General features: G+C 35.4%; 1 protein-coding gene across 1 annotated transcript; it reads left to right on the top strand.

Moving 5' to 3' along the window:
* The first annotated feature begins 62 nt into the window (after positions 1 to 62).
* LOC117409013 (dickkopf-related protein 2) lies at positions 63 to 27,878 on the top strand. Its single transcript, XM_034014511.3, has 4 exons — positions 63 to 637; positions 20,379 to 20,529; positions 23,291 to 23,437; positions 25,459 to 27,878. The coding sequence occupies exons 1-4, from the start codon at positions 383 to 385 to the stop codon at positions 25,707 to 25,709; spliced, it is 804 nt and encodes a 267-aa protein (XP_033870402.1). The 5' UTR covers positions 63 to 382; the 3' UTR covers positions 25,710 to 27,878.
* Positions 27,879 to 27,990: the final 112 nt, after the last annotated feature.

Here is a 27,990-nt window from a genome sequence, read left to right as displayed (position 1 = left end):
CCACAGTGGAACCTATAAATACAAGGATCTGAGCTCATAAAATACCAGACTGCTTCGTTTAATACAGGACACTTTGCTAGTGACAGAGCTTAGATTAACATCCAGATACTGACGTGAGTTTGAGGTCATAAACTAACCGTGACATTGCTTTTTAAGACTATTTTTTCATTACATTTCTTCAGAATGATTTTTATTTGTTTGATTTGAATAAGGATTGTGTATCCTGTATTTTATCTAGTCATATAGTGTAACATTTGATTTTTTTCTTCTATTAATTCAGAGAATTAGTTATAGTTTTTAAGTTATATTTTCATAGTTTTAAAATTTAGCTTCTTTAAGTTTCCGTATACCCCATTGTCCTTACAGATAAAAGTTCAATTGTATGTGCACCGTGCCTGTTTTGCGGTTAATTTTGGTATTGAAAATGTTGCTGCTGGTGTGGACTAGGGGCTCGTGTTCCCTACTTTTACTGGCTGCGGTCTTGAGAATCGGATATTCTCAAAGGGCTGACGGCCCTGGATCCAAGGTGAATTCCATCAAATCGTCTCTTCTGGGGCAAACTCCAACCCAGGCAGCCAACCGCTCCATCACTTTCCCTGTGGGTATCATCAGCAAGAAAGGAAACAACCCCGGCCAGGTAAGACCTGGATTTTATCTTTCAAGAAATAGTTTCCAGATGTAGCTTTAAAAAAAGGTTTCAAACACCTCATGCTATGTTTTGGTTTAGTTTGTGATACACGGATATTGTTGTATCCACCTCAGTTCTGTCTTTAACAGGGCTCAATGCCAAAATCTAGTCATTTAAACCATCAAATAAGAAAAAAAAAAACATACAGACTGTGTTTTTATCAACAATGCCACATTTAAACGCAAAAGGTTAAGTAAAAATGTTACAGAAGTGGATTTTTATGTAAGCAAAATAATCAGTTAAATCTTTATAACATTATAAGACTTCTAAAAAAAGAAGTGTGCTTCAAAATGAGTATGTAAAAAGTTTGTTTAACGCGTTTTGCCTTTTGCAATACTATAGTAATTTAGCGTACAGGGCAGGGTGCTTAAAACACCGTTCCCAAAGTGTGGCCCGCGATGGCACTGTTTGCGGCCCTCGTATAACATTTCTAAGATGTTTCGGTATTTTCTTGGAAAGAAAAGACTTGGCTCATTACAAGTTAATTGTCTGCTCAATATCTGTACAAGCAGCGCACATCGCAGCTCGGTACGACTGTAGTTTAAGAACATGAAAACAAGACACAGGTACAGCCACTGGCGCCGATCTCAACTCTGGTGATTACTGTCCCAAATGATCGCCGAAAAAAAGTCAGCTGCATAAATCCCACTCATGCAGAAACTAGGTAAGTTCCTTCAAATCTAATAATAATAATAATAATAATAATAATAATAATAATAATAATAAGTCGCGGTGGGTTTCATTAACATATACTCTATAATAATCACGTAAAGTTATGTGAACTGCAAATATCAAGCTTAACACTTCCCAATACTTTCCTAAAATAAGTCGTACTTGTGTAATTGAAGTGCACGGATAAAAACGGGGAGAGTCGTGTTAATTGTGATATCCAGTGTACTGGATTTATTTATTTTGGCACTGGTGTTTTGTAATACATTCAGATAACTGGGGGAAAAAAAACAGCATCTGTATCTTTAATTTGAAACCATTTGTATGCAAAAAAAGGGGGTAAACATAATAAATACCTAACTTATTTTTGCACATTAAGCGCTTTCCACATTACGAGCAGTTGATTAAGCAGGTTATTGTTATGCCTTAATTTTATTATGTTAATGAAAAACACGACTTATTTTACGATAGTATTGGGAAGTGTTAAGCGTTTTATGATTTCCCCATAAACACACAGCCTGATTTTCAGGAGGCGCGTTTTTGAAGAAGAAAATTGAGTTCGCAATGCATTTGCACTGCGAGTTTTTTTTTTTTTTTGTCACCTAAGCATACCCTCAATAGGGGCAGGATAATTTCTCCTACTCGTAACGCCCTTTGTGACTCCTGCTTATGACTGATTTAAATGAAACGTCAATCGATTTTCAGTTTCATTAACAAGCCAATTAGTCACATTTCAATAGTCTGGACTTCCATTTACCTGGAAAACAACGAGGTACAACAATTGATAATACACTGAGCATCACATAAAACTTGCCCGGGCAAATAATTATTTTTTAATTCCTTGAATCTGGGGATATTGTATCATGTGTACAATCTATTACACCTAGCACGTTTGGGAAGCCAGACAACTGATCATATTTGTGTTTGGTTCCAATTTGTTTCACATCCCCAACTGGAAATAGAATAGACCTTGCCCTAGGGTAAAGTGCATCTGTGACATCAGTCAGTATCTTTGACATAGAAGACTGACAGATGCCTGATTTGTTCCCAGCTGTTGTCTGGATGGCACCTGTTGCATGAAAATGAATGGCTACTGTAACCTTTACAGGTAACAGCTATAGCATGACTGTGGGCTGTTTGTGATTCTAAATCAAAATGAAGCAGATCACACAGCTCTGTTATAGTGCATATATCCAATCTGTATCTACGCATACCTTGTCTTATAGTTAGATGTAGAAATGTCTGACAGGGATGAAATATTCCGGGTTTAGTGTAGGGTCGTTTTTCCTCCTCCCTTCCCTCTCATGCTGCAGTCGAAGAATTGGAAGCATTTCGATATTCTCCGTTGTAGATTGTAGGCGTCATTTGCAAAATAGAAGCAATTAAGAATTTCAATTGCTTAACAAGCTCTAATGTAATTGCGCCACTGACTTTATACGACTTTTGAAAATAGATTTTGCAACTTATCTGCAGTCACAAAGGTGTTTTGCTACCTGTTGTTACCTCTGCCCCTTTTGAAAATAAGGCTGATAATGGCTGGTTTCACAGACCCTGGATTAGTACTAGTCCTGGACTACCCAGTGTGGTCCAATGGTTAAAGAAAAGGCCTTGTAACCAGAAGGTCCCCGGTTCAAATCCCACCTCAGCCACTGGCTCCTTGTGTGACCCTGAGCAAGTCACTTAACCTCCTTGTGCTATGTCATTCAGGTGAGATGTAGTTGTAAGTGACTGCAGCTGATGTATAGTTCACACACCCTAGTCTCTGTAAGTCGCCTTGGATAAAGGCGTCTGCTAAATAAACAAATAATAATAAAGTAAACCATGATTAGTGCTAATCTGGGTCTGTGAAACCAGCCAATACAAATATACAATACAAATATGATCAAATCTATGCAGTAAGAGACCTGCTAAAATCTTGTAATTCACAGATTTGTTTAATGTGCATGCAAAATAATAATAATAATTTTGGCTCAGGAAAGTTTTGTTGTTGTCATTTTATATTATTTTGAAATGTATTTATTTATTTATGTATGTATTTACCAAACGTAGGCGTTTTCAGTGGTCATAGCACATACTGGTTAGATTCGCTACACCTTTTCTATAGACTTTATAGCCTGTTACATGTGGATTAAAAGACGCTATTATAAACATTAAACTTGTACCGATAAATGTCCTCACTTCAGAAAATCCCATTAAGGTGTTTAGGCTTACAGTATTTATAACTTTACATCAATTTATATAGCCTAGCCAATGTCTTGCTTTTAGCTCTTCTTCTTCTTCTTCTTCTTCTTCTTCTTCTTCTTCTTCTTCTTCTTCTTCTTCTTCTTCTTCTTCTTCTTCTTATTACTGGTCTTTGTAATAAGAATACCTCATAACTCAAAATTTTATGTAGCTGCTGTAGATAAACTGTCTAAATGAGTTGCATGTCATTGCTTTAATCAAGTCAAATTAAATTCAGAGGGCATTTAGAAAATACTAATAGGACAATCTCATACATTAACATATCTATGCATGGTCGTTTAACTCCATCATTTACCCAAGATAACATCTAATTGACTTCAAGGGGTCTCAGGTGTTTAGAGGGAAACTGTTTACAAAATCCAAACTGGTGTTCTTTTGCAACAACAAAAGATTGTCTAAAAATCGTTGCTATTCATTTATCGTTGCTGTAGTTAGAGGGTTTAAAACACTTCTATTTTGCAAACCCTACATACCCAATAATATACATTAAATATTGCATAGCTATTTACAGAAAAAAATCACACTGTTTCCAAACGATTACAGTATTGCCAATTCTAGTCTACAAGCTTAAATATCAGATTATGCGTGTCTTGAAATGAAACTTAATTGATTATTTTCCTATCACTAAATAAAGTATGACACAAATACCTATATCCTATAATTTTAACAAGCTCATATTCTTTTAATTGGCGGGTGTATGAATGGCATCTGTGTCAAGGTCAATATATCATCTTTATTTTTTTGTAGCTATTACCCTACCTTTTGTGTTATTTGTCGGAATCTTTTTAAATAAGACAAAATACCAGCATGATATAACTCATGATCATTTCAAGATTTGTATTTTTGTACTTCATTTAGTTAAACAGGCTTAAACAAAAAGGCAAAAGAGAGATAAAAACTACTTTACAATGTGCCCTTCAGCGATACACTTAAAATTAAATAAAAATTCTGTGCAGACCAGAAACAATAAAACCAGGTCGCACATTAAAGATCAATAGAAACTCTGAAAGCAAAACATTACTGGCAAGCTGATAACAGTTACCCATTAACATGTGTACAGGCAATTTTCTGCAGTAAAACTGGTAATAGGAAAATATGAAGTGTCTTTATTATGAATAACATTTTAGTTCCACAGCAAGGTCCCAATGTTGTTGTTTCTCAGATGGTTTGATTGGCATTTTGGTTACATTCACTTTTTATAGAAGACATACCTTTTTTATTGGAAATCTTGTTCTTGTTTTACTTGTTGTCTTTCAAAGCTTCCTAGAAAACGTTTGTGCTAGTGGATTAAGCAGGTATAGTCCACTTGATTAGACTAAAGGTAGTACACCTGCTATCCACATTGCAGTGTACCAGAAGTTAATCATTACAGGTAAATCATTTGCTAAGTCAGACTAAACATGATCCTGATTGCAGTGTACCAAATCAGATTCGTGATGATCCTGTTCAAGTGGATTAACTTAATACTGTGAAGGATACAACTTAGTACGCTTGCCTGTCCGAAGCATTTACTACTTACAATGTTTTTCAGAGACAGCTGCATTTTCCCCTGAAATGACTAGTGCAACTGAAGACTTTATTCTGTACATTTCTTATGTCCATCACACTTGGGTAGTCAGATCTGTGAGAATAAAGTAATATATATATATATATATATATATATATATATATATATATATATATATATATATAGGCCCTACATTTTAAATAAACTTTTTATGCATGTACCTTTTATACCGTTTTCAGTTTAACGCAGTACCATTTCAGTTAATATGCTTTAACTATAAACAACAAATTGTCCATTGTCATGCAATTAAACTGTTCTGTGCTTACGCATCTTCAAATGCAAGTATGATCTGAAAGTTTGAAATGTCCCAAATGTCACAAAAAGACATGAAATTAGATTTACTTTTACTTAAATGTTTGCATGAATCACACTGGTGTAATACACATGTGTCTTTTGTACAGGGATCCCTTTATATATTTATCTGTTACTTTATATTTTTCATAACACAATCAAGACACAAATGGCATACCAACACATTGGATTAGTAAAGAAGGGTTTAGGATTCAGACATAATTCAGATATTTTATTTAACATCATGTAATCAAAGAAAGTACAAAATGATATCACAAAAGTCTACAGGAAGCCATAATAGTAATAGGGTACAGTATTTCAAGCTAGATTTTGAAACGTCAAATTTTGCAATTGTCAGTTTTACGTTAAGTATATGGAAAACTACAAAGCTGGTATGTAATTGAATATATTAATGTAACATTATTCAGCAGATCTCATTTGACTTTATAAAATAAAAATAAAATACATTTTATTTCTTAGCAGACGCCCTTATCCAGGGCGACTTACAAGATATCACATTATTTTTACATACAATTACCCATTTATACAGTTGGGTTTTTACTGGAGCAATCTAGGTAAAGTACCTTGCTCAAGGGTACAGCAGCAGTGTCCCCACCGGGGATTGAACCCATGACCCTCCAGTCAAGAGTCCAGAGCCCTAACCACTACTCCACACTGCTGCCCACTGCTCCACACTGCTGCCCAAGCAAAATGTGTGAATTCTATAGGGTGATGCAAAACTTTTGGTCATAGCTATAGGTTAGTCCTCATTATCGGTCTAACTTGTTCTGATCAGTTAAACCAGTTACCAGGATCATCTGTTTTAAGGCTGAGGCGATGTATCGTATTGTTTGACAACTATCGATAGTCAAGCCTGTGCATCATTTTTGTGTAAAGGGTTTAAGTAAAGGAAAGCTTTTATTTTTTATTAAATTTGGAATCGGAATTATTTTTTGCATTCAGTGCAGAGCTTCTCTGCTCCCTTCTCTGCTCACTGAATCTGCATGCGATTGAGCTCACCTTCTCCCCCCTGCCCCGCCCCCTGTGAGTGTTTACTGAGGGGATTGCATCTGTACTGGAGTCTTCAAAGTAACACAGCAAGTTAAGAGTGTTGTGCTAGAATTACAAATACTGTATTGACCGAAGTACAGTGCCTTCTGATGTTTGGCAATTATTTTCTAAAGTAAGACTGACAGAAATGTAAAGAATGTTTGGGCTACTCTGGTAACACAACTAATTTGCGTGACCATTTAATGACATGCAGAGGTCGGGCTAGCCTTTAAAAATGCGCATTTGTAAAAAGCATAACATCTGTGTTTTTACATATTGCATCGACATAGTTATATTATTTTCCAGAGCAACTATTTCAGATTAATGAAGTTAACATGCAAAAACAGTACACAGTATAAATAATGGTAGTAGAAATAGACATAAAGACAAGCTTACCATGAAACGTTTTCTTTTGAAAATCCCCCATTAATGACATAAAAATCAGTGTTGTAGAACATGTAACAATGTCACTGCGGGTAGCTGTCAACATCATAACTATTTACAGTTTTCTGTTAAAAAGTTCTTAACATTTTCCTTTTAGCACCCAAGTTTGATTGGTTGTTACTGTGACTGGTTATGGATTTAAACAACATTTTTTTTTTTTTTTTTTACCTCCAACTGGTACAAATCCACATGAATATGGTAAAAAAAAATGTAATTTTATATATTTAATTACTATGCATAATAGTTTTTAAAGCGTTACTAGCAATGTTACACAGTAATCCACAGCTCCACAAAATAACTGCTTTTTTTACCCTTTAATAACGTTGATGAATTGATGCAGCAGCTTTTTTGGAGAATGATATATCGATAGTGAAAAATTAGTCATCGCCCCAGCCTTAATCTGTTTGGTACACTGCAATCAGGATTAAATTAGTACAGATTTTCAAGATTTTCTAGTCTGGACTAAATCACTGGTATACTGCAATTGACTCTTCAAGTTTAGTACATATTTAAAACTAGTATCCCACAATTATGTCCAATTGTGCACTGCAATCAGATTACTTACTCGGTTTACTATTCTGAAGCAAACATGCACCCCTAAGTTAGTACCAGAACCCCAGGTTTTAAATGTCAACAACATTTTGGAGCAAAACAAAAATTCCACATGATGTTTTTGTTATTCTGATTTATTATTCAAGAATTATTTTTCATTTTCAAAACTGTATGGTACACTGTAAATTTAACATCTTATAGCCCTTTAATTTGGCTCTTTATTCTGCAGCCTGTACAGGTTGCATTATTCTTTTATTGTCCTGATGGAGGCTGTAGCTGTATTAAACCACCTGTTTGTAGTGACTAATTTTGTAAATGAATCCACTTGGAGAAATATCTCCCATAACTAAATCATTTTGCTACCATATCATTAGCCCCTTTCACGTGTCAGTTGTTTGCTGAGCCTTAGTTCCTGTGATCTTCTTGCTGTTGGTTTACAGTTCCTGCATCCATTAGAAGTGTACTCCTCCTTATTCATGTTCATCTGGATAGTGTTCTCCCTGCTTTCAAGTTGGTCTCAGGATGGCTTGTTGGGCAGTCTGGGCACGTGTGTCTGTCAATGTGCCTGTCTCTTTCCTCACAAGAATTCAGCTCATAGTTCTAGGCAGGCACACTGTCATATGTTTTCTATTAGGTCCATTCTTGCCCTGACATGAAGTTCTTCCTTGAGTTGAGTTACTCTGCAAAAATGTCATTTGTGTAGCCCAGCTGCTCATCAAAGCCCCCCAAAAAGGCTTGTCAAAATTGGTTGGAATTAATTCTGTTTGTTTGACAGCCGACAGTACAATTTCATTGTTAAATCTGCTAGTAGCTCTTGTTTCGTAGTATGATAGGAGACATTCTGTCACTTCAGAAGCTGGTGCCTCAAGCAGCACTTATAGCAGGGCCTTATGTCATCCAGTTCTGTAACTTCCCAAGTAAAGTAGCTCTATTTAATCTTTCAAAACAAATTAGTTCAGTTACTTTCAATTCAATTTGATTTATCAGTATCCAAGAGCAACACGTTATTAAATTAACAGCGCTATTTATTGTTGATTTTATGGTGTTATTGCTATTGAGATTTATTTTCTTATTGTCTTTGCTTGGCTTTGGAAATCTTTTAGTAGGAGCTATAGTTCTTTTTCTTTATTTTTAAAGTGTTTTTTGTTTTGTGTCAAGAGGCAGTAGACAAGTCAAAATGTATTCCATTTTTTTCTGTTTTTAGACATTTTCAGGCTTTTTGTAGAAAGTAAAACATTTTTTGCTCAAGAGTTCTATTATTTTGTATACCGTTTGAAATGTGACTTGACCGTGGTATTGCCCAACATGAACTATTCTGGAGTTTTGATGGACTGAGATATCCTGAGAAGTGCTCAAATCTAATAAGAGCACAGATGGGAATCATAGTGCATGCATGCTGTACCTCTATTGCAACTAAATACATGAAAGTGCTCCATGAACAGTTGGAGGTAAATTTAAAATAAACAGCAATCTCTGGTGTGTAATGGGATAACCAAATGTTAAATTTATTTTGTTTTTGTGGTGTTTTTTCTGTTGAAATCTAAAATTAGAAATCTACTCCACAGATTGTTATGTTCACTTTTAAAATCATAAAAGGTGAAATCAAGTGTACAAATGTTCTTTTTACGTGTCATTGCCGCACAAAAATATCACAAGTGCCACAGGATTCTGGCTGTGGTTCTTTTTGTTTTCTAGTCATTATTTTCCCTTTGTTTGGGAAAGCCAATTTTACCTGCCACAAAATGATACGTTGACTTTCTGTGTTACAGGTAACAGATACCACCTGAGCCTCATGCTTAATTTCTACTTCACATACAAAACTAAAAAAGTCCTTTTTCAAGTAGCACAGGAAGTGAAGGGTGAGACCCAGCACCTAGTGAGTGTAAGAAACACCATGTTTGTTATGGTATTTCTTACAGATATATTTCTTACACCCACTAGTGGTAATGTTGCAAGGGGACGTGGTAAATGGTTACACCAAATGTAAGTAGATGGACATTTTTCTGTGAGCGCAATTGAGCACAAGGGATGATTTAAAAAGTCACCAGGACGTGATGACTGAAACAGAAAATGACACAATGTGAGTCTAAACAGAAGAAGGATACAATCAGTTAAGATAACTCTTAACATACACACTCGTAGCAAGTTGCTCCTGAAGGTCAGCCGCTGAGAGACCTGCAGTTTCTACTTTACCCCCAGGGAGACCACTCACATTAGCTATGGTAAGTGATTCAAGAAATCTGTGTTCAAGATTGAGTAAGCCACAGTAGCACATTTAAACTAGCCCGAGTCTAAACTGTATAACTGTATAGCTGCTCCTTCGTGTTATGTTGGAAGCTTATCTAAACTGGACTGATCCAGTTGATTTAGTGGTATGCTGGTTTTCAACTAACGTTTACATGTATTTCACATATTTTATGTTTTCATCAGACAGACGATAGTGTTTTGTTTTTTTTTCCCCAGAGGCTTGTACTTCTCCTGCATTGTACATTATAAGGGAGATGACGAAAATGTATGTGTTAAAGACAAAACTATAAGTTTCACTTACTGCCATCATTTCAAGTGTGGCAATGTGAAAAGTGAAGACGACCTGGGCAACCCAGTTTAATACAGAGGAAAACAGTATAAGGAAATTGAAACTCTGATGTAATTAAAGAATGACTTGAACTGATGCCAAACGTTACGTTTTGTTTTTTAACTGTTGCCAGGACCTGAAGGGCTTCAGTGTGGTTAAATGATATTAAAGAAGTGTCTTGTATCTAAGGATGTATTATTTTTGTGTTCAAAGGGTATGTAGATCTATAAAACCGACAGCAAGAGAACAGAGACTGTGTGTGTGTGTGAGATATACAACATACAAGGAGTATGGCGTGTTCCTGCATAACATCTGATAACCCTTTTAGAGGGGCATCTTCAGGTCTACAGTCAGTAGTAGCAGTATTCTGTCCTATTTTGTGATTGAACTATGTTCCTAATACCTTTCAGACACAGAAGAAAAGAAAAGAACAGATTTCAATTTACAATACTTCAGTAACAGAACTGTGTGTGCATAAAACATATCTTGTTGAATTGAGTTACATAGTGTTGAGTCTTATTAGCAAGGCAAGTTTCTCCTTTTACAAGTGTACAGTAGAACTTCAGTTATCTGCGGCGGAGGCCAGTGCAGAAAAAAACAAAAAACAAACAAAAAAAAAAACTATTCAGCACTGTTATTAAAGCTTTAGTCAGGTTGTGTACCTTGAACACCAAAACTAATATACAAGGAAGTTTAATGTAAGTTAGATATGCCTGTGGCAGAGCTGAGGATACACACATTGCTGGCTACTCAATCTGGCATCTCTTTGAATAGAAATAGATATCTTAGATTAAATATTGATTTATGAAATGGCAAGGGACATGGTTAATGCATAATTGTGTATAATTGGGGTGCGGAAACTCTAAATCTTGTAAAAGCATAGAAGAGTGTAATAGAGCATAGTGAAATCATGGTAAAGGATAGATAAGCATTGTTAGGCCCAGATAGGTATTGTGTGGTAAGCATGGAAACAACTGTGCAAATTTACCGTGATAAACTTTTTTAAGGGTTACTGTAGTTTAATTTCAAAGCCTTCGACCATTGTTGAAAGACTTTGTGCATGTGGTTACAAGTGCTCGAATTACGGGGGGGCGGGCCCCCTTCCTTTAATGACCCCTTCACTTTTTTTTATTCAAAGGCGTCGGGGGGTGGCAGTGTTTTGGCCCCTTTACTTCTCACCAGGAAGCTAGAAATGTGTTTGCTGTGGGAAGATTTTCTATCTTGACAGATATTTCTTGCTTTTATATTTCGTGTGGAAAGTCCGTTTTTGGCAGAAATTGAGTCGTTTGAGGTAGATTTCTCAAAAATGGTCATGTTTACAACATTGTCTTCTTAAAAGTAAAGCAGAAGTAATAACTAACTGAAACACTTCATCTTCTATTTCTGCTATTGTCTTGAATAATAGTGCTTCTGTATTTGTAATTACCGTTTGAAACGCTGCTGCATGTATGTATGGGGTGCTTTGTTAATTTAGTTTGTCATCAGTTAGTTTAGTTTGTCCATTAGTGTATTATTATAGTTTATTAACATACACTTGCCTATTGCTTTTCTTATACTTATTCTGTTCATTTCATATGTTGATGCACGTGCACCATGACATAAATAATAAATACATTTGTATTTATTGATTCATATTGTGATTGGCCTTGGCATATTGTGTCCTGGGGTCACGCTGTCTAACGCTTAGAGAATACTTTGCTTGCTTCCCGTGGAGTGTTCTGTTAGCCGGAGACAACTGTATTGACGAATTTGTTTTTCCAAGCTACACGCTACAGGGATGGTAATAAGACTCTCCTTGCATAGGAGTTTGAGCCATTTCATTTTTTACGAGCTGCAGGCACTTGCTTTTTTCTGCTACATCTGTATAATGTGTACAGAGCCTGCAGCTCGTAAACCCTGAAATGGCTCAAACTGCAGTGCAATGAGTGTCTTATTTGAATTATGCAGATTTATTCTGGAATCTGGTATTATAAAATACATGTGTTGAATCATAAGCACTGTAATACATTGGGGTGAATAAAGTGGTGTACTGTTCCTTCCAGACAGTACAAAAAAGACTGACGGGGGTTGTTATTTGTTGAGCTCTGTTTTGGTGTTTTGTCTATGAATGCATGTTGAGTCTATATTGCTTTCCTCTGTAATATTGCAATGTAGCTCTCCTTCTGTTAGTTATTGACTGCATAGAAAAAAACACTGCTGTCATAGCATATATATAGATATATAGGCTGTGTGGTCCAGTGGTTAAAGAAAAGGGCTTGTAACCACGAGGTCCCTGGTTCAAATCCCACCTCAGTCACTGACTCATTGTGTGACCCTGAGCAAGTCACTTAACCTCCTTGTGCGCCGTCTTTCTGGTGAGACGTAATTGTAAGTGACTCTGCAGCTGATGTATAGTTCACACACCCTAGTCTCTGTAAGTCGCCTTGGATAAAAGTGTCTGCTAAAATAAACAAATAAAAATAATTATATATACAGTATAAATGTTTTTCTCTCTCTCTATATATATATATATATCACATTTTATTTGTAACCTAGCTTTTTGTATGTTTTGGTCAGATGACAATAGAGAAAATTAAGTCCCCGTTTTTCACTCTGGATGTGGCATTCTTACCTCGTTTTAATAAAAAAAAGTACAAGCCCAGTTGTTTCTAAATAAAGTTTCCATTGTTTTTATATTATACTATATTAATAACAAAATAATAATTAAAAGACTAATTTGAGATTAAAGTTTGTTGAATTTTCTGGAGAAGACTCCACCCTTTATCAAAGCTTAATTATTCTAATAGGTGAAAGTAACAGCGTCTTATGGTAGCTACTGTAGATAAAACTTAGACGTCCATTCCACGACGTGAAAATAACAGCATTCTTATAACTGTTACTTTTGTAAGATACCCGTGTGTCTCAGTGATATTAATTTATTTGAGATTTGGTGATTTTTAAGGATCTCTACTCAACAGGATTAAGCTTTTATTTTATTTTATTTTTCATTTCTCCCTGAGTATTTTTTGTTTTTTTGTAAAATTTCATTGTACATCATGAGTTGGATCTGATATGACCAAGACAAAGGTCAGTTGTACAAGCTAAAAAAAAATAAAATGCTAATTTAAGTCAATGGTAATTAGTAGTACAATATTTACTGTGTTGACTCGCTTTGTTTCCTTAAAGAAAAAAACACAAGCAGAAATAAATCAAACATGACAAATATGTTGATTTTGTATCAATAATGCATCCTGGAATATTGTGGTTACATACTAGAGTTTGTATATACTTGTGAAGTCTGAGAGGAAAACATTGATTGGCTGTGCTAACAGTCATTCTGGGCTCACATTTTAGGCCCCCCCTACTTATTGTCCCATATTTCCAGCACTGGTGTTTACACTACCAATGATTTACCTCACTTGGTAAACCTTGGTTTTCTTACAGCACCAGTGATTTTATGTGTTACTTCTATGAATGGGTATCAAATACTGTATAAATGCCACAGCTGCTCACATCAGTGCTTTTGGATATTTTAACAAATGTTTTTTTTTAATTCAGTGTGGAAATAATTAAGCAAGTGGAATTTATTTCATTACAATTTTTTTTTTTTCATTACAGGTTAAACTGGTCAGTATACATAATGAACTAATAATAAAAAAAAAATACCACTGCATACCTTCTTGCCACCTTATGAAAACAATGTTAATCTAAAACTATATATATACAAAAAAAAAAGCTATTCAAAGAAGGAAAAACTTGGGTCATAGAGAACAGATAATAACACTTTTTTGTACAGCACTTAAAAAAATGATTTGACCGCCTTTATACAGTCCAAGCATCAAACACAAATCAGGTCCTTATGTCTGACATTTTACCTCCTTGTGTAACATCTGTATCCCACATCGTCTAGCCAGGATGTCGAGAGACGCTCACATACCTGCACCCCATGAGGACGAGCAATAACTGTATTAACAGACTAAATAGGGGAGAAGGGAAAAAAAGAGGCCAGTTAAGGCATCAGACTGTGTGGAGAGCGACAGAGCGATGAAAGAGATACAGTCGCGCGGCTTAACAAATCTTCACCCTCCACAGGCTGTGAATATGGCATTTTTAAAAACATGACAAGATGAATTGCACTTATCATTTGTGATATAGTTTTATATCATTGGCTTTCAAAGGGTAGCTTGTGTAACCGTGGAGCCCCAGTTGTGGTAAGTGTCTCCTTGGTTGTGATGTAATCAATCCAAGACTCAAAGCCAGAAATCACAGATAGGGATCACACAAGGCTGCAAGGGTTTTCAGTCTGTCATTTGAGATAACAGGCCATTTTAAAAAGGCAATAATACTCCTCTGAACACTTTTGTGTTACTTGTATACAGGGCATTGTGGCTTCCTCGGTTCTGTCTGTAATGTATCTGTACTTTACAGATGTGTATCTTTTACTATAAGGTAGCAGTGTGAAGTTGGAGTATGTCGTCAAGCTGGGAGTTTAGGTGACTGCTTTGTCATATACCAAGCAGAGTACCAAGCAGAGTATGTTTTTAGAGGGAGGTGCTGCAACTTGGCACAAGAGTAAAGTAGTTTGAAATGGAATATAAGAGGAGATCTACATAGTTTTTAATGGCTGTACTCTTCAGGAACTATTTCACGTGTTTTAGTTCTATACATAACATTATTTACTTGGTAATGTGGAATCAAATTTTTTATTTTTTTATTTAAAATGTGTATTTCAGTTGCACTATGCTGTTCAGACACAATTATTGGGAGAATAAAAACAAGTTGTCAACAGTGCTGTCTGTGTTTTGTCAAGGAACACTCAGTTATTTACAATGTGCTTTTCATAACATTTCATCAGTGTGGTTTCTAATCTTTGGCTGCAAAGGTTAATTTGCACCATTTAATGACTCTGGAAGGAAAACAACGGCAACAAAAAAACTTTAATTGCTACAAATATAGAGGGAATATAATATATAAAGGCACATGGATGTTTAATATAATGAACAAACACATATTTATTTTTAGTTCTGTAACAATACCAGATAAAGTGTATATTTTGATCTATTCAAGGTATCTCTTGTAAATGGTGAAACTAAAAACAAATCTTTAAAGGTCCCTTCTTTACCTCAATTTAATGGTCTAAACCAGTTGTTCCGAGCCTGTGGTCCGCAGACCACTTGTGGTCTGTGAGTAAACTCCAGGTGGTCAAACAACTCCCATAATTCTGTTACGCAGTTCTTGCAAAAAAAACATTTTTACACAATCACACATTGTGCTGCTACTATTACTAAGCAACACAACAAACAGCTTTAACCACGTTATATATAATTATAAGATATGTATGTAGTCTGCATATCTGTTTTCTTTTATTACGGGTTTATAAATTAATATTACTGCTCCCTTTGATGCAATACCAAGCATCGCCTTCAAAGCCGCCATTAACTGAAACAGCTTTTTAATGTGAAACAAAAACTAAATAACTGTTACACATTATGAAGGCACATTTGTCTTGTCAAAATTACAGACTTCTTTTTTTAGCCAGCATTATTTAAAAAAAAAAAACATTCTGCACCCAGCATTCACATAAATGCACCTCTTTCTAATCTGTGCTCATTCTGCACTGAGAATGCATAAGAAAAAATGTTATCTGGCTGTCCCAGCCTTTTCGCTCTGCAAAAAAGTTGTGCACGGCTTTGAATATTATTGGAATGACTAAATTAAAACAAACAAACAAACAAACATACTTTTTTCTCTACATGTATTTATACATATACACATAAAAATGAGTTTCAAAATGCGTGACAAGGTCCATGAGAAAAATCCAAACACCAAGGTGGTCCCTATTTTGAAAAAGGTTGAGAAGCACTGGTCTAAATGGCATCATAATATTTAGACCCATTACTCTTTATATGGATTGAAAATACTATTACTTACTGATCAGTTGTTAATAACAAACAACTTTTAAAGCATCATGTTAAATAATAAAACTTTATAAACAGTCCAAATAAGCTGTTGTTCAAATATCTTCCAACAACAAAGAGGAATCTTTTGTTGTCAGATGCAAAGCACTGTAGGCTGTATTAGTGCAATTGCAGATGCACATCTAAGTGTGATACTCAGTGCCATCTCTTGCCTCAAGTATCATTTGAATAAAATGATCAAAGGTATAGATATACGTTACTGGGATTCACATACAAAATAATAATTCAGTTAAGAAGAAGGATATTCTCTGTGTTTTGATCATTTACATTCAAGCGTAGTATATTTTACGGTGCCTTTTGGCTGAACCTGTTCTTTTGTTTACAATACAATACAAGACGTGCATATCATGTTTGTGCCACCAGGGAACTGCAGAGAAACAAATATTGGAAATCATACATATTGGGTTATGAAAAGTGAAGTTGAGCAGAGTGATTTTTTAAAATTAAAATCATCAGATGGTGGCTTTTGGTTTTAAGTAAGTAGAAAAATATTATTTTTGTTGTTTTAGATATGCCAGACAGGATTAGCACCACAATTAACATAGGTCAGACTGGCCTTTGTATCTTGTAGAAGATGTATTATTATTATTATTATTATTATTATTATTATTATTATTATTATTATTATTATTATTATTATTATTATTATTATTATTATTATTGATGATGATGATGATGATGATGATGATGATGATGATGATGATGATAATAATAATAATAATAAAAATTATGTTTTGTGTATGTGTAAGGAATCCTGGTATTGTATTAGTTCCAGAGTGAAGCTGGGGCAGACCACAAATTCAAGAAAAAAAGTGCATACCACAAATTGAAGAACAAAGAGGACACCAGTGATAATGCTGATAATATTTATTAGTAGTAAATAGGGTTTAAATCCTTTGTTAGTTATACCATATCCAGATAAACTAACTCCTCTGCTGCAGTTGAATTGTATAACAAGTCAGACATAAGAATTCTACTACAACTACTACGACTGCTATACATTATTATCAGTAAGGCTTAGCCCAGTTATCAGTCATTACATTATAAGGTAATGACCTCATTCTACCTTATTATAATTGTTTCCGTACTGGGACACAACTCATAAAATACCACAGGCACCCAAATAAAACAGTGGGTGACATAACCAGCAGTAAATCCAGGGATTGGTTTTAGTAATTACCTCTTAATTCAATTACTACAATACCAATGCAAGGTTGCTCATAAGTGACTGTGACCATAAACCTAAGTGTGGTGCTGGGAAGCCTCACTTCTCCATTGTTTAACACTCCAGGGAAGATTTAGGGGTGTGCATTTCAGAGAAGAAAGGCCCACTTTTCTGGTAAACTGGTGACACTAGCTTCTGATTTTATTTAATTTTCATAGAAAACTACGCCAAAACAAGTACTTGGGAGACCAGTAAGCATTTATTGGGTTACCGAGTTCTACAGGGGTCTCGTAATTTGGAATATCACTGCTGGTTTGAGTTGGAGAATGTTTTTGTCTCAATATAATTATTAACTGAGGCATTGAGTTAATTCTAAGTAGACTCAAAAATTAGATCTAGGGGCTCCCGAGTGGCGCATCCAGTAAAAGCACTTGCTAGAGTGCAGGATGCGCTCTATAGCCTGGTCGTCGCCGGTTCGAGTCCAGGCTATTCCACAGTTGACCGTGGACGGGAGCTCCAGGGGGCGGCGCTCAATTGGCCGAGCGTCGCCCAGGGGGAGGGAGAGAGGTCGGTCAGGGTGTCCTCGGCTCACCGCGCACCAGCGACCCCTGTAGTCTGGCCGGGCGCCTGCGGGCTTGCCTGTAAGCTGCCCAGAGCTGCGTTGTCCTCCGACACTGTAGCTCTGAGGCGCCTGCACAGTGTAAAGAAGCAGGCGGCTGATGGCACACGCTTCAGAGGACAGCGTGTGTTCATCTTCGCCCCTCCTGAGTCAGCGCAGAGGTGGTAGCGGTGAGCTGAGCCTAAAAAATAATTGGGCATTTCAAATTGGGGAGAAAATAATAAAAACTAATTGGCAACGACTAAATTAAAATATATATATATATATATTAGATCTAGAGCTATAAATACTATTTCAAATATTTTGATCTAGTATCAAATTCTGGAACCCACATCAGCAGTGTTTCAATCTACTGTAATCTACAATACCAAAACACCTGGAAGGTGGAGCCTCTTTTAGTTAATGCAAAAACCCCAATAACATAATGATATTTTGGGACAAAAATGTAATAGCCACAATTGACTTGCTTGCAGTGTATTTTTATTTTGAATTGGTAAGGATCTGAATGAATTTGAAGCCAGTCTTCATCGCTAAGTTGTTTTGTGAAGTCCTGTATATCCTCATTTGCTTTAGTGGTCTAAATTTCCAGGCCCTTTCTCTGATATTTGACACTTCCTACTGTAGCTGATTTGTTTGGTCTGCTCAAACTCAAATCCAACTTGTCAAGTAACTGATCAAAAAGACTACAGATGAATTGCCTGACACAGATCTGTAATTATAAAAGCACTAATTAGTAATGACAACCACCATGGTATTTTTCTTTTTCTAAGTTAATTGTAAAGGACTGTGCCTAGAATATGTATAACTTCTTGTGAATTACCAAGATGAATGGATATTACAGGGGTTCTCAAACCCGGTCCTGGGAACCCCCTGTGTTTAGAATAATTAGAATAATTAAGCTTTGATAAAGGGTGGAGTCTTCTCCAGAAAATTCAACAAACTTTAATCTCAAATTAGTCTTTTAATTATTATTTTGTTATTAATATAGTATAATATAAAAACAATGGAAACTTTATTTAGAAACAACTGGGCTTGTACTTTTTTTATTAAAACGAGGTAAGAATGCCACATCCAGAGTGAAAAACGGGGACTTAATTTTCTCTATTGTCATCTGACCAAAACATACAAAAAGCTAGGTTACAAATAAAATGTGATATATATATATAGAGAGAGAAAAACATTTATACTGTATATATAATTATTTTTATTTGTTTATTTTAGCAGACACTTTTATCCAAGGTGACTTACAGAGACTAGGGTGTGTGAACTATGCATCAGCTGCAGAGTCACTTACAATTACGTCTCACCTGAAAGACGGAGCACAAGGAGGTTAAGTGACTTGCTCAGGGTCACACAATGAATCAGTGGCTGAGGTGGGATTTGAACCAGGGACCTTCTGGTTACAAGCCCTTTTTACTTTTTAACCACTAGACCACACAGCCTCCTATAAGTTATAGCTAACTTGAAATCTGCAACTAATTCAGAGCTGAAAACAAGTAAAAAGGTCTAATTAAGCAAATTATCAGTTCAATTAAGGATCTAGTTAAGTAATTGAGAGCTCAGTTGGAATGAAAACCAGCAGACAAAGGGGGCCCCCAGGACTAAGTTTGAGAAGGCCTGGATAATGATAAATCAGAGATAATTAGTAACTAAAAAAAATAATAATAATAATTATACTTGTCTCAAACTGTATTTGTGCACTAATATTTTGTCTTACAGATATTAATAAAGTACAGTGATTTCCAGTTACTCACAGTAAAACTGTTATATGAGGCTTGTACAGCTCCATGAGAGTCCAGTGGTATACGGTGTGCAAATGATTTTGTTATTTTGATAGGATCATTTATACTTGTGGGTGACAGAGACCAGGAAAAAAAAGTAGTATTGATCTGGCAATTACAAAAATGTGTTTTATGGAAGACAGTGAATCACTGTTTATTGGATATAAAACAAAGTTAAGAGAAATATATTATTATTTGGCTAACAAAAATCAAATTGATGTTGTGCTGTGACTGGGCGAAACCCATTTTTTTCAACAGTTTTCACTGAATTTCAGGACTAGCCCAGGTGAGTCTAGTTTCGTCCAAAGTTTCAACATCGATGCTGGGCCAGTCTAGTTTTGCCAATGCTAATTATATGGGCAAGTCTAGTTTTGCATTTCTACACTCTCCCCTGCCAGCTTCCAAGTGCATGTCGGGGTACCTGCCTCGCCTCCACTTCTGACAACAATGTAGCGACGGTGTGCTGGGTTTCCAGCGGCGGTGCTCAAAAGGCAGGACACCAAGGCTGGTTTTTATAGTGGTTAAAGTTACTATTTTTATGATCTCTCTCTCCTAAAAAGTCAAGTCAAAATGTCTCGCTCCTCCATACGCGTAGGCACACAGAGAGAGAGAAACAGTAACGCACAGGCAAACTCGCCATGCACACACAAGAGAGAGAGAAACAACATGTTAATTGTTCATGTTTAAATCTTCTTTTGTTTCATCTTCATTAACAGATTTTCTTTTTATTTCTGTATAGTGTGGTTTTAACTTTCTCTTTCTCTCTTTTTTATATCAAGGTTTACCCTTGCAGCAGTGATAAGGAATGCAGTGTTGGGGGCTATTGCCATAGTCCTAACCACGGTCCTTCCAGATGCCTGGCTTGCAGAAGGAAGAAGAAGCGTTGCCATAGAGATGGCATGTGCTGCCCTGGAAACCACTGCAGCAATGGTATTTACTCCTTCAAATACATTAGTTCTATGTTGTTTATTTTCCTAAATGGATATAATACTTTAAATTATATAGTATTGGTATATTGATGTACAGAAAGAGTTTCATTTAAAAGACCTTTAGCATTAAAGTAAGTTAGACGCTTTTTTGGAAATATAACTTTTAATATGAAAAAAAATAAAAATTAAATATTAATATACAGGAGGACCAGGAATGTATTATTAAGAAGTTCTAAAATGTTATTAATTACTTCAGGTTTTACAGTTCTTGTGGACCATCAAATCTGCCATCAGTCAATTTCTGATTAAATCACAGCACATTTTATTCTTTATCCAAGACCAATATATTGATGCATGCTAACGACCCCATCCTTTTGTTTTAAATTGGAAACATACTTCCTTTAATTTGTCGATTACATTATTGCAACCACATCTGCAGTCACTTTTAAATAGTACTATTGTATAAAACTGACTCAACATTGATATTCTGGAAAAGTATATTTATTAGATATAACACCTATTCAACAATGTTCGACAAATAGCAGCAATATGCTTTCGTAGTTATATCCTTGCTAACATTTAGACATTTTAAGCATTTGTTTTCAGTGTTTCCATATGTATTGTTAACTGAGGAGTGGCAGCTGTTTCAATCCACCACTCACACTGATAATGTTCCTGGTCTGTCTTCCTGCACTTCCATCAGTCTGTCCAAATATCTAATAAAAACCAGCCTGTAAGAAGCTGAAATAACAAATACTGGCGAGTCCTTGTAAAACATTTGGATACACTGAAATATAATTTGTAAACTGAATTGAACTTAGTTCTGAAGCTCCAAAGATGTGGTACGGAATAGTAAAGCCAGAGCACTTGTTATGTTTTTTAATTTTGTATCACTCTTCCTGCAGTGATTTAGAGGACAGATTTCAAACACCAGTGCTTTGAAAGAGACTTTAAGTGTAAAAAGTTTCAAACCAATATATATACAGACGTGCTCAAATTTGTTGGTACCCTTACAGCTCATTGAAATAATGCTTCATTCCTCCTGAAAAGTGATGAAATTAAAAGCTATTTTATCATGTATACTTGCATGCCTTTGGTATGTCATAGAATAAAGCAAAGAAGCTGTGAAAAGAGATGAATTATTGCTTATTCTACAAAGATATTCTAAAATGGCCTAGACACATTTGTTGGTACCCCTTAGAAAAGATAATAAATAATTGGATTATAGTGATATTTCAAACTAATTAGTTTCTTTAATTAGTATCACACATGTCTCCAATCTTGTAATCAGTCATTCAGCCTATTTAAATGGAGAAAACTAGTCACTGTGCTGTTTGGTATCATTGTGTGCACCACACTGAACACGGACCAGAGAAAGCAAAGGAGAGAGTTGTCTGAGGAGATCAGAAAGAAAATAATAGATAAGCATGGTAAAGGTAAAGGCTACAAGACCATCTCCAAGCAGCTTGATGTTCCTGTGACAACAGTTGCAAATATTATTAAGAAGTTTAAGGTCCATGGAACTGTAGCCAACCTCCCTGTGCGCGGCCGCAAGAGGAAAATCGACCCCAGATTGAACAGAAGGTTAGTGCGAATGGTAGAAAAATAACCAAGGATAACTGCCAAAGAGATACAAGCTGAACTCCAAGGTGAAGGTACATCAGTTTGTGATCGCACCATCCGTCGCTTTTTGAGCGAAAGTGGGCTCCAATGAAAGAAGACCCAGGAGGACTCCACTTTTGACAGAAAAACATAAAAAAGCCAGACTGGAATTTGCTAAAATGCATATTGACAAGCCACAATCCTTCTGGGAGAATGTCCTTTGGACAGATGAGTCAAAACTGGAGCTTTTTGGCAAGTCACATCAGCTTTATGTTCACAGACAAAAAAATGAAGCTTTCAAAGAAAAGAACACCATACCTACAGTGAAACATGGAGGAGGCTTGGTTATGTTTTGGGGCTGCTTTGCTACGCCTGGCACAGGGTGCCTTGAATCTGTGCAGGGCACAATGAAATCTCAAGATTATCAAGGCATTCTGGAGCGGAACGTACTGCCCAGTGTCAGAAAGCTCTGTCTCAGTCACAGGTCATGAGTCCTCCAACAGGATAATGACCCAAAACACACAGCTAAAAGCACCCAAGAATGGATAAGAACAAAACATTGGACCATTCTGAAGTGGCCTTCTATTAGCCCTGATCTGAATCCTATCGAACATCTATGGAAAGAGCTGAAACTTGCAGTCTGGAGAAGGTACCCATCAAACCTGAGACAGCTGGAGCAGTTTGCTCAGGAAGAGTGGGCCAAACTACCTGTTAACAGGTGCAGAAGTCTCATTGAGAGCTACAGAAAACATTTGATTGCAGTGATTGCCTCTAAAGGTTGTGCAACAAAATATTAGGTTAGCGGTCCCATCATTTTTGTCCATGCCATTTTCATTTGTTTTATTATTTACAATATTATGTTGAATAAAAAATCAAAAACAAAGTCTGATTTCTATTAAATATGAAATAAACAATGGTGGATGCCAATTACTTTTGTCAGTTTCAAGTTATTTCAGAGAAAATTGTGCATTCTTCGTTTTTTGTGGAGGGGTACCAACAAATTTGAGCACGTCTGTATATATATATATATATATATATATATATATATATATATATATATATATATATATATATATATATATATATTTTTTTTTTACTTACGTTTTTGTTAAGATGTAATATTCAAGGACATTACCTATATTATCATACTTTCTCTTTAGGTATCTGTATTGCTGTATCTGAGAGCATTCTTACTGGACATATGCCTGCTATTGAAGGGCACGACAAGAACAATGGACAGCTGTCTACCGGTGACATGGGATGGCAGAACCTTGGGAAAACGCAGTCCAAGCTACCAAATGTAAAAGGTTGGTGTCTAGGACATTTTAAAGGAGATTAGTTTGTATTATACATGAGTACTTAATTAGCTCATAATCATTTTACTTTCCACATTTTTTTTTTGTTCACTTGACCTTCATGGAAATTACCAAAGCTGAATCATTTTCTCCAGTTAGTCACTATTATTAACAGCATATTATACAACTGACATCAACCCTCATCCATCAACCATCATGTTACAGTTATGCCAGCACCCCTCTAGCAGAGATCACTGCATGGGGTGCAGACAAAACCACTTTAGACTGCTGTTATAGCAGCACCAGTTTAAAGAATCAACCAGCAAAATATATATATATATATATATATATATATATATATATATATATATATATATATATATATATATATATATATATATATATGCTATATATCTGTTAACACTGACACATCATTTAAATGCTTTAGTTACAGCCATACTCTATCTGTTATAAACATACAAATTCTTAACTTACTATATCAGTTTATTTTAAGTTACAAGTAGAGTATTACAAGTACGAGTGACAGGATTGTGAAGTATAATTGATAAACGGGTAGCAAATTGGTTAAGATTGCCAACAGATACATCTAGGGGATTACGCTGTACTCCTGCCTTCAACATTGCATTAAACTATTAAAGACTAAAGAAACTGTTGAAAAAATAGACAAGGTTACACTATTAATGTTCACAGGCATTTCAAATGGATTAGTGATTTTCTTCTTAATGTAACTTGCTGAAAAAATATATTTTAGTACAATAACAAACTAAACAACTTTAATAGCAATTTTAATTAATCATGAAAAGATGCCTTTTTTTCTCTTTATGTGTTCTCTATATATTTCTCTTCAGAAGTGAACCATTTATCAGTAGTAATCTAATAACAACCCCTAACAATACTGTATTGACGATACCCTCTTTAGGGTGTGATTGATTTTATTTATATTACATTTAACCAAACGAGGCAATAGAACATATGTCTTTCAAACAGCATTTTGTTGAAATATCCGGGGCCCCTGAAGCGTGGTTGCGTGTGAAAAACTCTCTGGCATGAGAAGAGAAAATACCATTTCATTCCACAAAAAAAATCAACAAGACTGATTTTCTTCAATAAATATTTTCTTTACTAATTATAACCCTTTAAAGAATAATATAAACCACCTGACAGGAATATTATGTTCCGCTTAACTGGATTATAATTTGCTAAAACCTGACTAAGAAAACATTACTCAGACAGTCATGTGCTAAGAATCTGGCAGTGAGTTTTTGTAAGCAATACACTAAGTTATCAGATCAATCGTGCTAGCACTGTCTAATGAGATATTTCAACGGTCACATGAATTTAATAATGTTGTTATTAAAGCACAGATATTTGCCAGTCAAAATTGGAAGGATTATTCAAATATTACCACATGATTGATGGGAATGATTCATTATCTATATTCTGAAGAATACAAATACAAGCTCATTTGCAGTGACCAAACAATGCAAATCTGTTGTCAAGACTTCAGCAACAGATAGAGAGATATCCTTCCTGGATCACAATAAAAGCAGGAACATATGAGATTGTTAAAATTGAAATAACAAATAAAAACAAGGCATACCAACCCATATAGTTGATATAGAGAAAAAAGAGTGACATACTTTTTTGGCATAGTTTATTATGGGTTTTATAGCTGATTACATTTAGATATGAAACAGATACACAGATATAAGAATCCAATATTTCCGCATTACTAGAGTCTACACTTGTTTCCAAGAAGAGCTTATGAAATGAATAATCCAGCATGTGCTTCACTCACATGTTGGAAAACATAAATCTCTCAGAACTTATTACTTACTTATGCAAGGTAAACTGCTGAAGGAGATGGCAAGGACTAAGTTCACCTCCCTGAAAAGCACATGAACTAAACTTTTACCTCCCTTTTCTTGAACACTAGCCATTCCATTTGATTATATCTTGATTTATAGATGCAATATTTTAACATATTTTTGTCTTTTTTTTGCCCCCTGAAGGTCACGAGGGCGATTCCTGTCTCCGTTCTTCTGACTGTGCGGAAGGCTTCTGCTGTGCCCGCCATTTCTGGACCAAAATCTGCAAGCCAGTCCTTCGCCAGGGGGAGGTGTGCACAAAACAGCGAAAAAAGGGCTCCCATGGCCTGGAGATCTTCCAGCGCTGCGACTGTGCAAAAGGACTTTCTTGTAAAATCTGGAAGGATGCCACTTCCTCTTCAAAATCCAGACTCCATGTTTGTCAGAAAATATAAAGGAGAATAGCTCACGCTTTTATAACTGTGAAATTTAAGTATTTAAAATAAGGAGACACGGTGGGTTTTCCTGTGGCTGACTGCGTGCCATTTCATGTTCCTGAAATGCACGAGTGACGGGTGTTGGGTTGCAGCAGTGTTGGTCGTTAGACGATCCACTTTGTGGCTTCTGAAATGTAAATAATGTTATCTTATATTGGTGCCATTTTGAAACCACAAAAACAGTTTTTCTTGCCAAATGACCTGCAATGAGGCTATTTATCTGTCTGAATCCAAGCCTTAGCTTGTTTTTGGCTGTTGACAAGATTCAGCTTCTTTGCAACAGAGACACTAACTATTATTACTTAATCAAGAAATTTCACAACATGACTTTGTGTGACAGGGTCACATGAGTTTTGGCATTCCATTATTTACAGAAGTGTAATTGGTAGCCTTTTCATAGGATGAGAAAAATATCTTAAAATAATAATACTAGGTAGAAAACATAGTAAGAAACTGACAATAAACGAACCGCTGAAACCAGTAACTGAGTTGAATAAACTTTTTTTTCAAAAAAAATAAATAAATAAATAGTGTACAGTGTTTTAGCCACAGTCCACAATCATTGTAGGAATCAGGCTGTATATTTACAGATATGTCTAGGTATATAGCCACATTGTTGAAAGCAGACCAGAAAGCTTAATATTTTGCTTTATATATTTTGTATGTGTATACTTAAATCACATTAAGCAAAATACATATTTTTTTAGTTTTTGAATAAATGAATAAGCATCTGGTTTATAGTGGAATTCCCAGTTCTACCTTGGGGGAAGAAAATTGACTTAATGCAGAGCTTGGCTACACTATTCTATGAAGCAGTCATTTTTCATACATGATTCCATCTAGGGTTGAATGATATTTTTGGTCTCCCTTTTGAGTCTTGATTATTTATAGTACTGGATAATAATCAATAACAATGGTATCATCTGTGAATATCATGGCAGTTATCTAAACTATAAAGGATACGCACCAATGCTGCAGAGATGTTTTGTTCTTTATTTTATTTTATACTAACTGCTTGTACCTGATTTATCCATGGGGGGGGGGGGGTCAGACGTAATTAAAATGGGCATGGGCAAGGCAAAGTGACTGGTACTTCATTGAACCCTCTCCTCTTTTGTAGAAGAAAGTAGTAGTATTAGTATTAATGGCTTGAGCTAATTTGCTGGGATTTCTCATTTCTGTTTTCAGTCAGCTTGTTGTTTGGAATATAAATTCTATATCAGATCGATTTCATATACAGATAGCATACTTTAGTACTGTGGACCTCTTTTAAACTGAAAAAGTTATTTTCTTCATGTGCACTTGGTTCCTATGTTCTATTAGACTGCGCTTTCATGTGCAGGTATCCTGTTTGTAATTTAACTAATGGTTTTAACCTGCTTTAACAATGTGTGGCCAACGATCAAGCTCCCTTTTTAAATGTAAATCTTTTTTGAAGGATCTATCTGGCATTATTCATTTTTTAGAATTTTCAAAGGGCATTATTTTGTATTATATGGTCAAAAACAAAGATTCCGGAGATTATGGCTTTATATCGTTCAAATTATTTCATTTTCTTTATTATTCCATAGTTCCCGACTTTCTTCATTATAGAATTGAAAGCAATACACTTTTTAATGTAAATAAAATGTCCGCTATTGCCAATGTATTTATGGATCAAGATTATATCGTGTACAGTTTTGCACTTGTGTTTTATTGTAAGAAGGAGATCTTTTTTGTTTAAGAATATATTCTTTGTGGTAAGCACCAAATGTACAAGCAGTATTGATAGAAATGATTTTAAAATTAATAAATAGATAATAATGTCTATCCTCAAATAAGAAATACATTAGAGCTACATTTAACCATGCTGAAAATAAATGTATTAAAGCACATTAGGAATTATTTGTGCTAAACACATTTCCTCAGTATGAACTTTAAAGGAATTTATTGCTATTGGTTCTTATCTGGGATTGATACTGTCAGTGTGGTACCAATTACTCTGTATATAGAAACTTGAAGCACAGTTGCTGATGCTTTTGGTGTAATCGGCAGTTGGCTAATTAGAGCTGTTAATATTTAGTTTTTTTTTATTATTGTTGTGTATTTGCTTCTTTTATGTATAAATAAAAGTGTTTGTATTTTGTTTTCCTGTTGTTACTTGTACTGTTTTGTTAGGTGCTGTAATAAAAGCTTCTAGTGAAGTTATTTATGAACACTGACAGCAACACAGTGAGTAGGCAAAGAAAGTATCTATGAT

Source organism: Acipenser ruthenus, chromosome 2 (assembly GCF_902713425.1).
Source record: "Acipenser ruthenus chromosome 2, fAciRut3.2 maternal haplotype, whole genome shotgun sequence".
NCBI lineage: Eukaryota > Metazoa > Chordata > Actinopteri > Acipenseriformes > Acipenseridae > Acipenser > Acipenser ruthenus.
The sequence above is the reverse complement of the archived record's forward strand: the minus strand, read 5'-3'. Positions and strand labels throughout refer to the sequence as shown.

Excerpts from the sequence above, each read along its gene's own strand:
- LOC117409013 (XM_034014511.3), top strand. The coding sequence starts at position 383 with ATGTGCACCGTGCCTGTTTTGCGGTTAATTTTGGTATTGAAAATGTTG. Across the intron at positions 20,530-23,290 it reads TGGAAACCACTGCAGCAATG|GTATCTGTATTGCTGTATCT; the intron begins GTATTTACTCCT and ends CTTTCTCTTTAG. Across the intron at positions 23,438-25,458 it reads CAAGCTACCAAATGTAAAAG|GTCACGAGGGCGATTCCTGT; the intron begins GTTGGTGTCTAG and ends TGCCCCCTGAAG.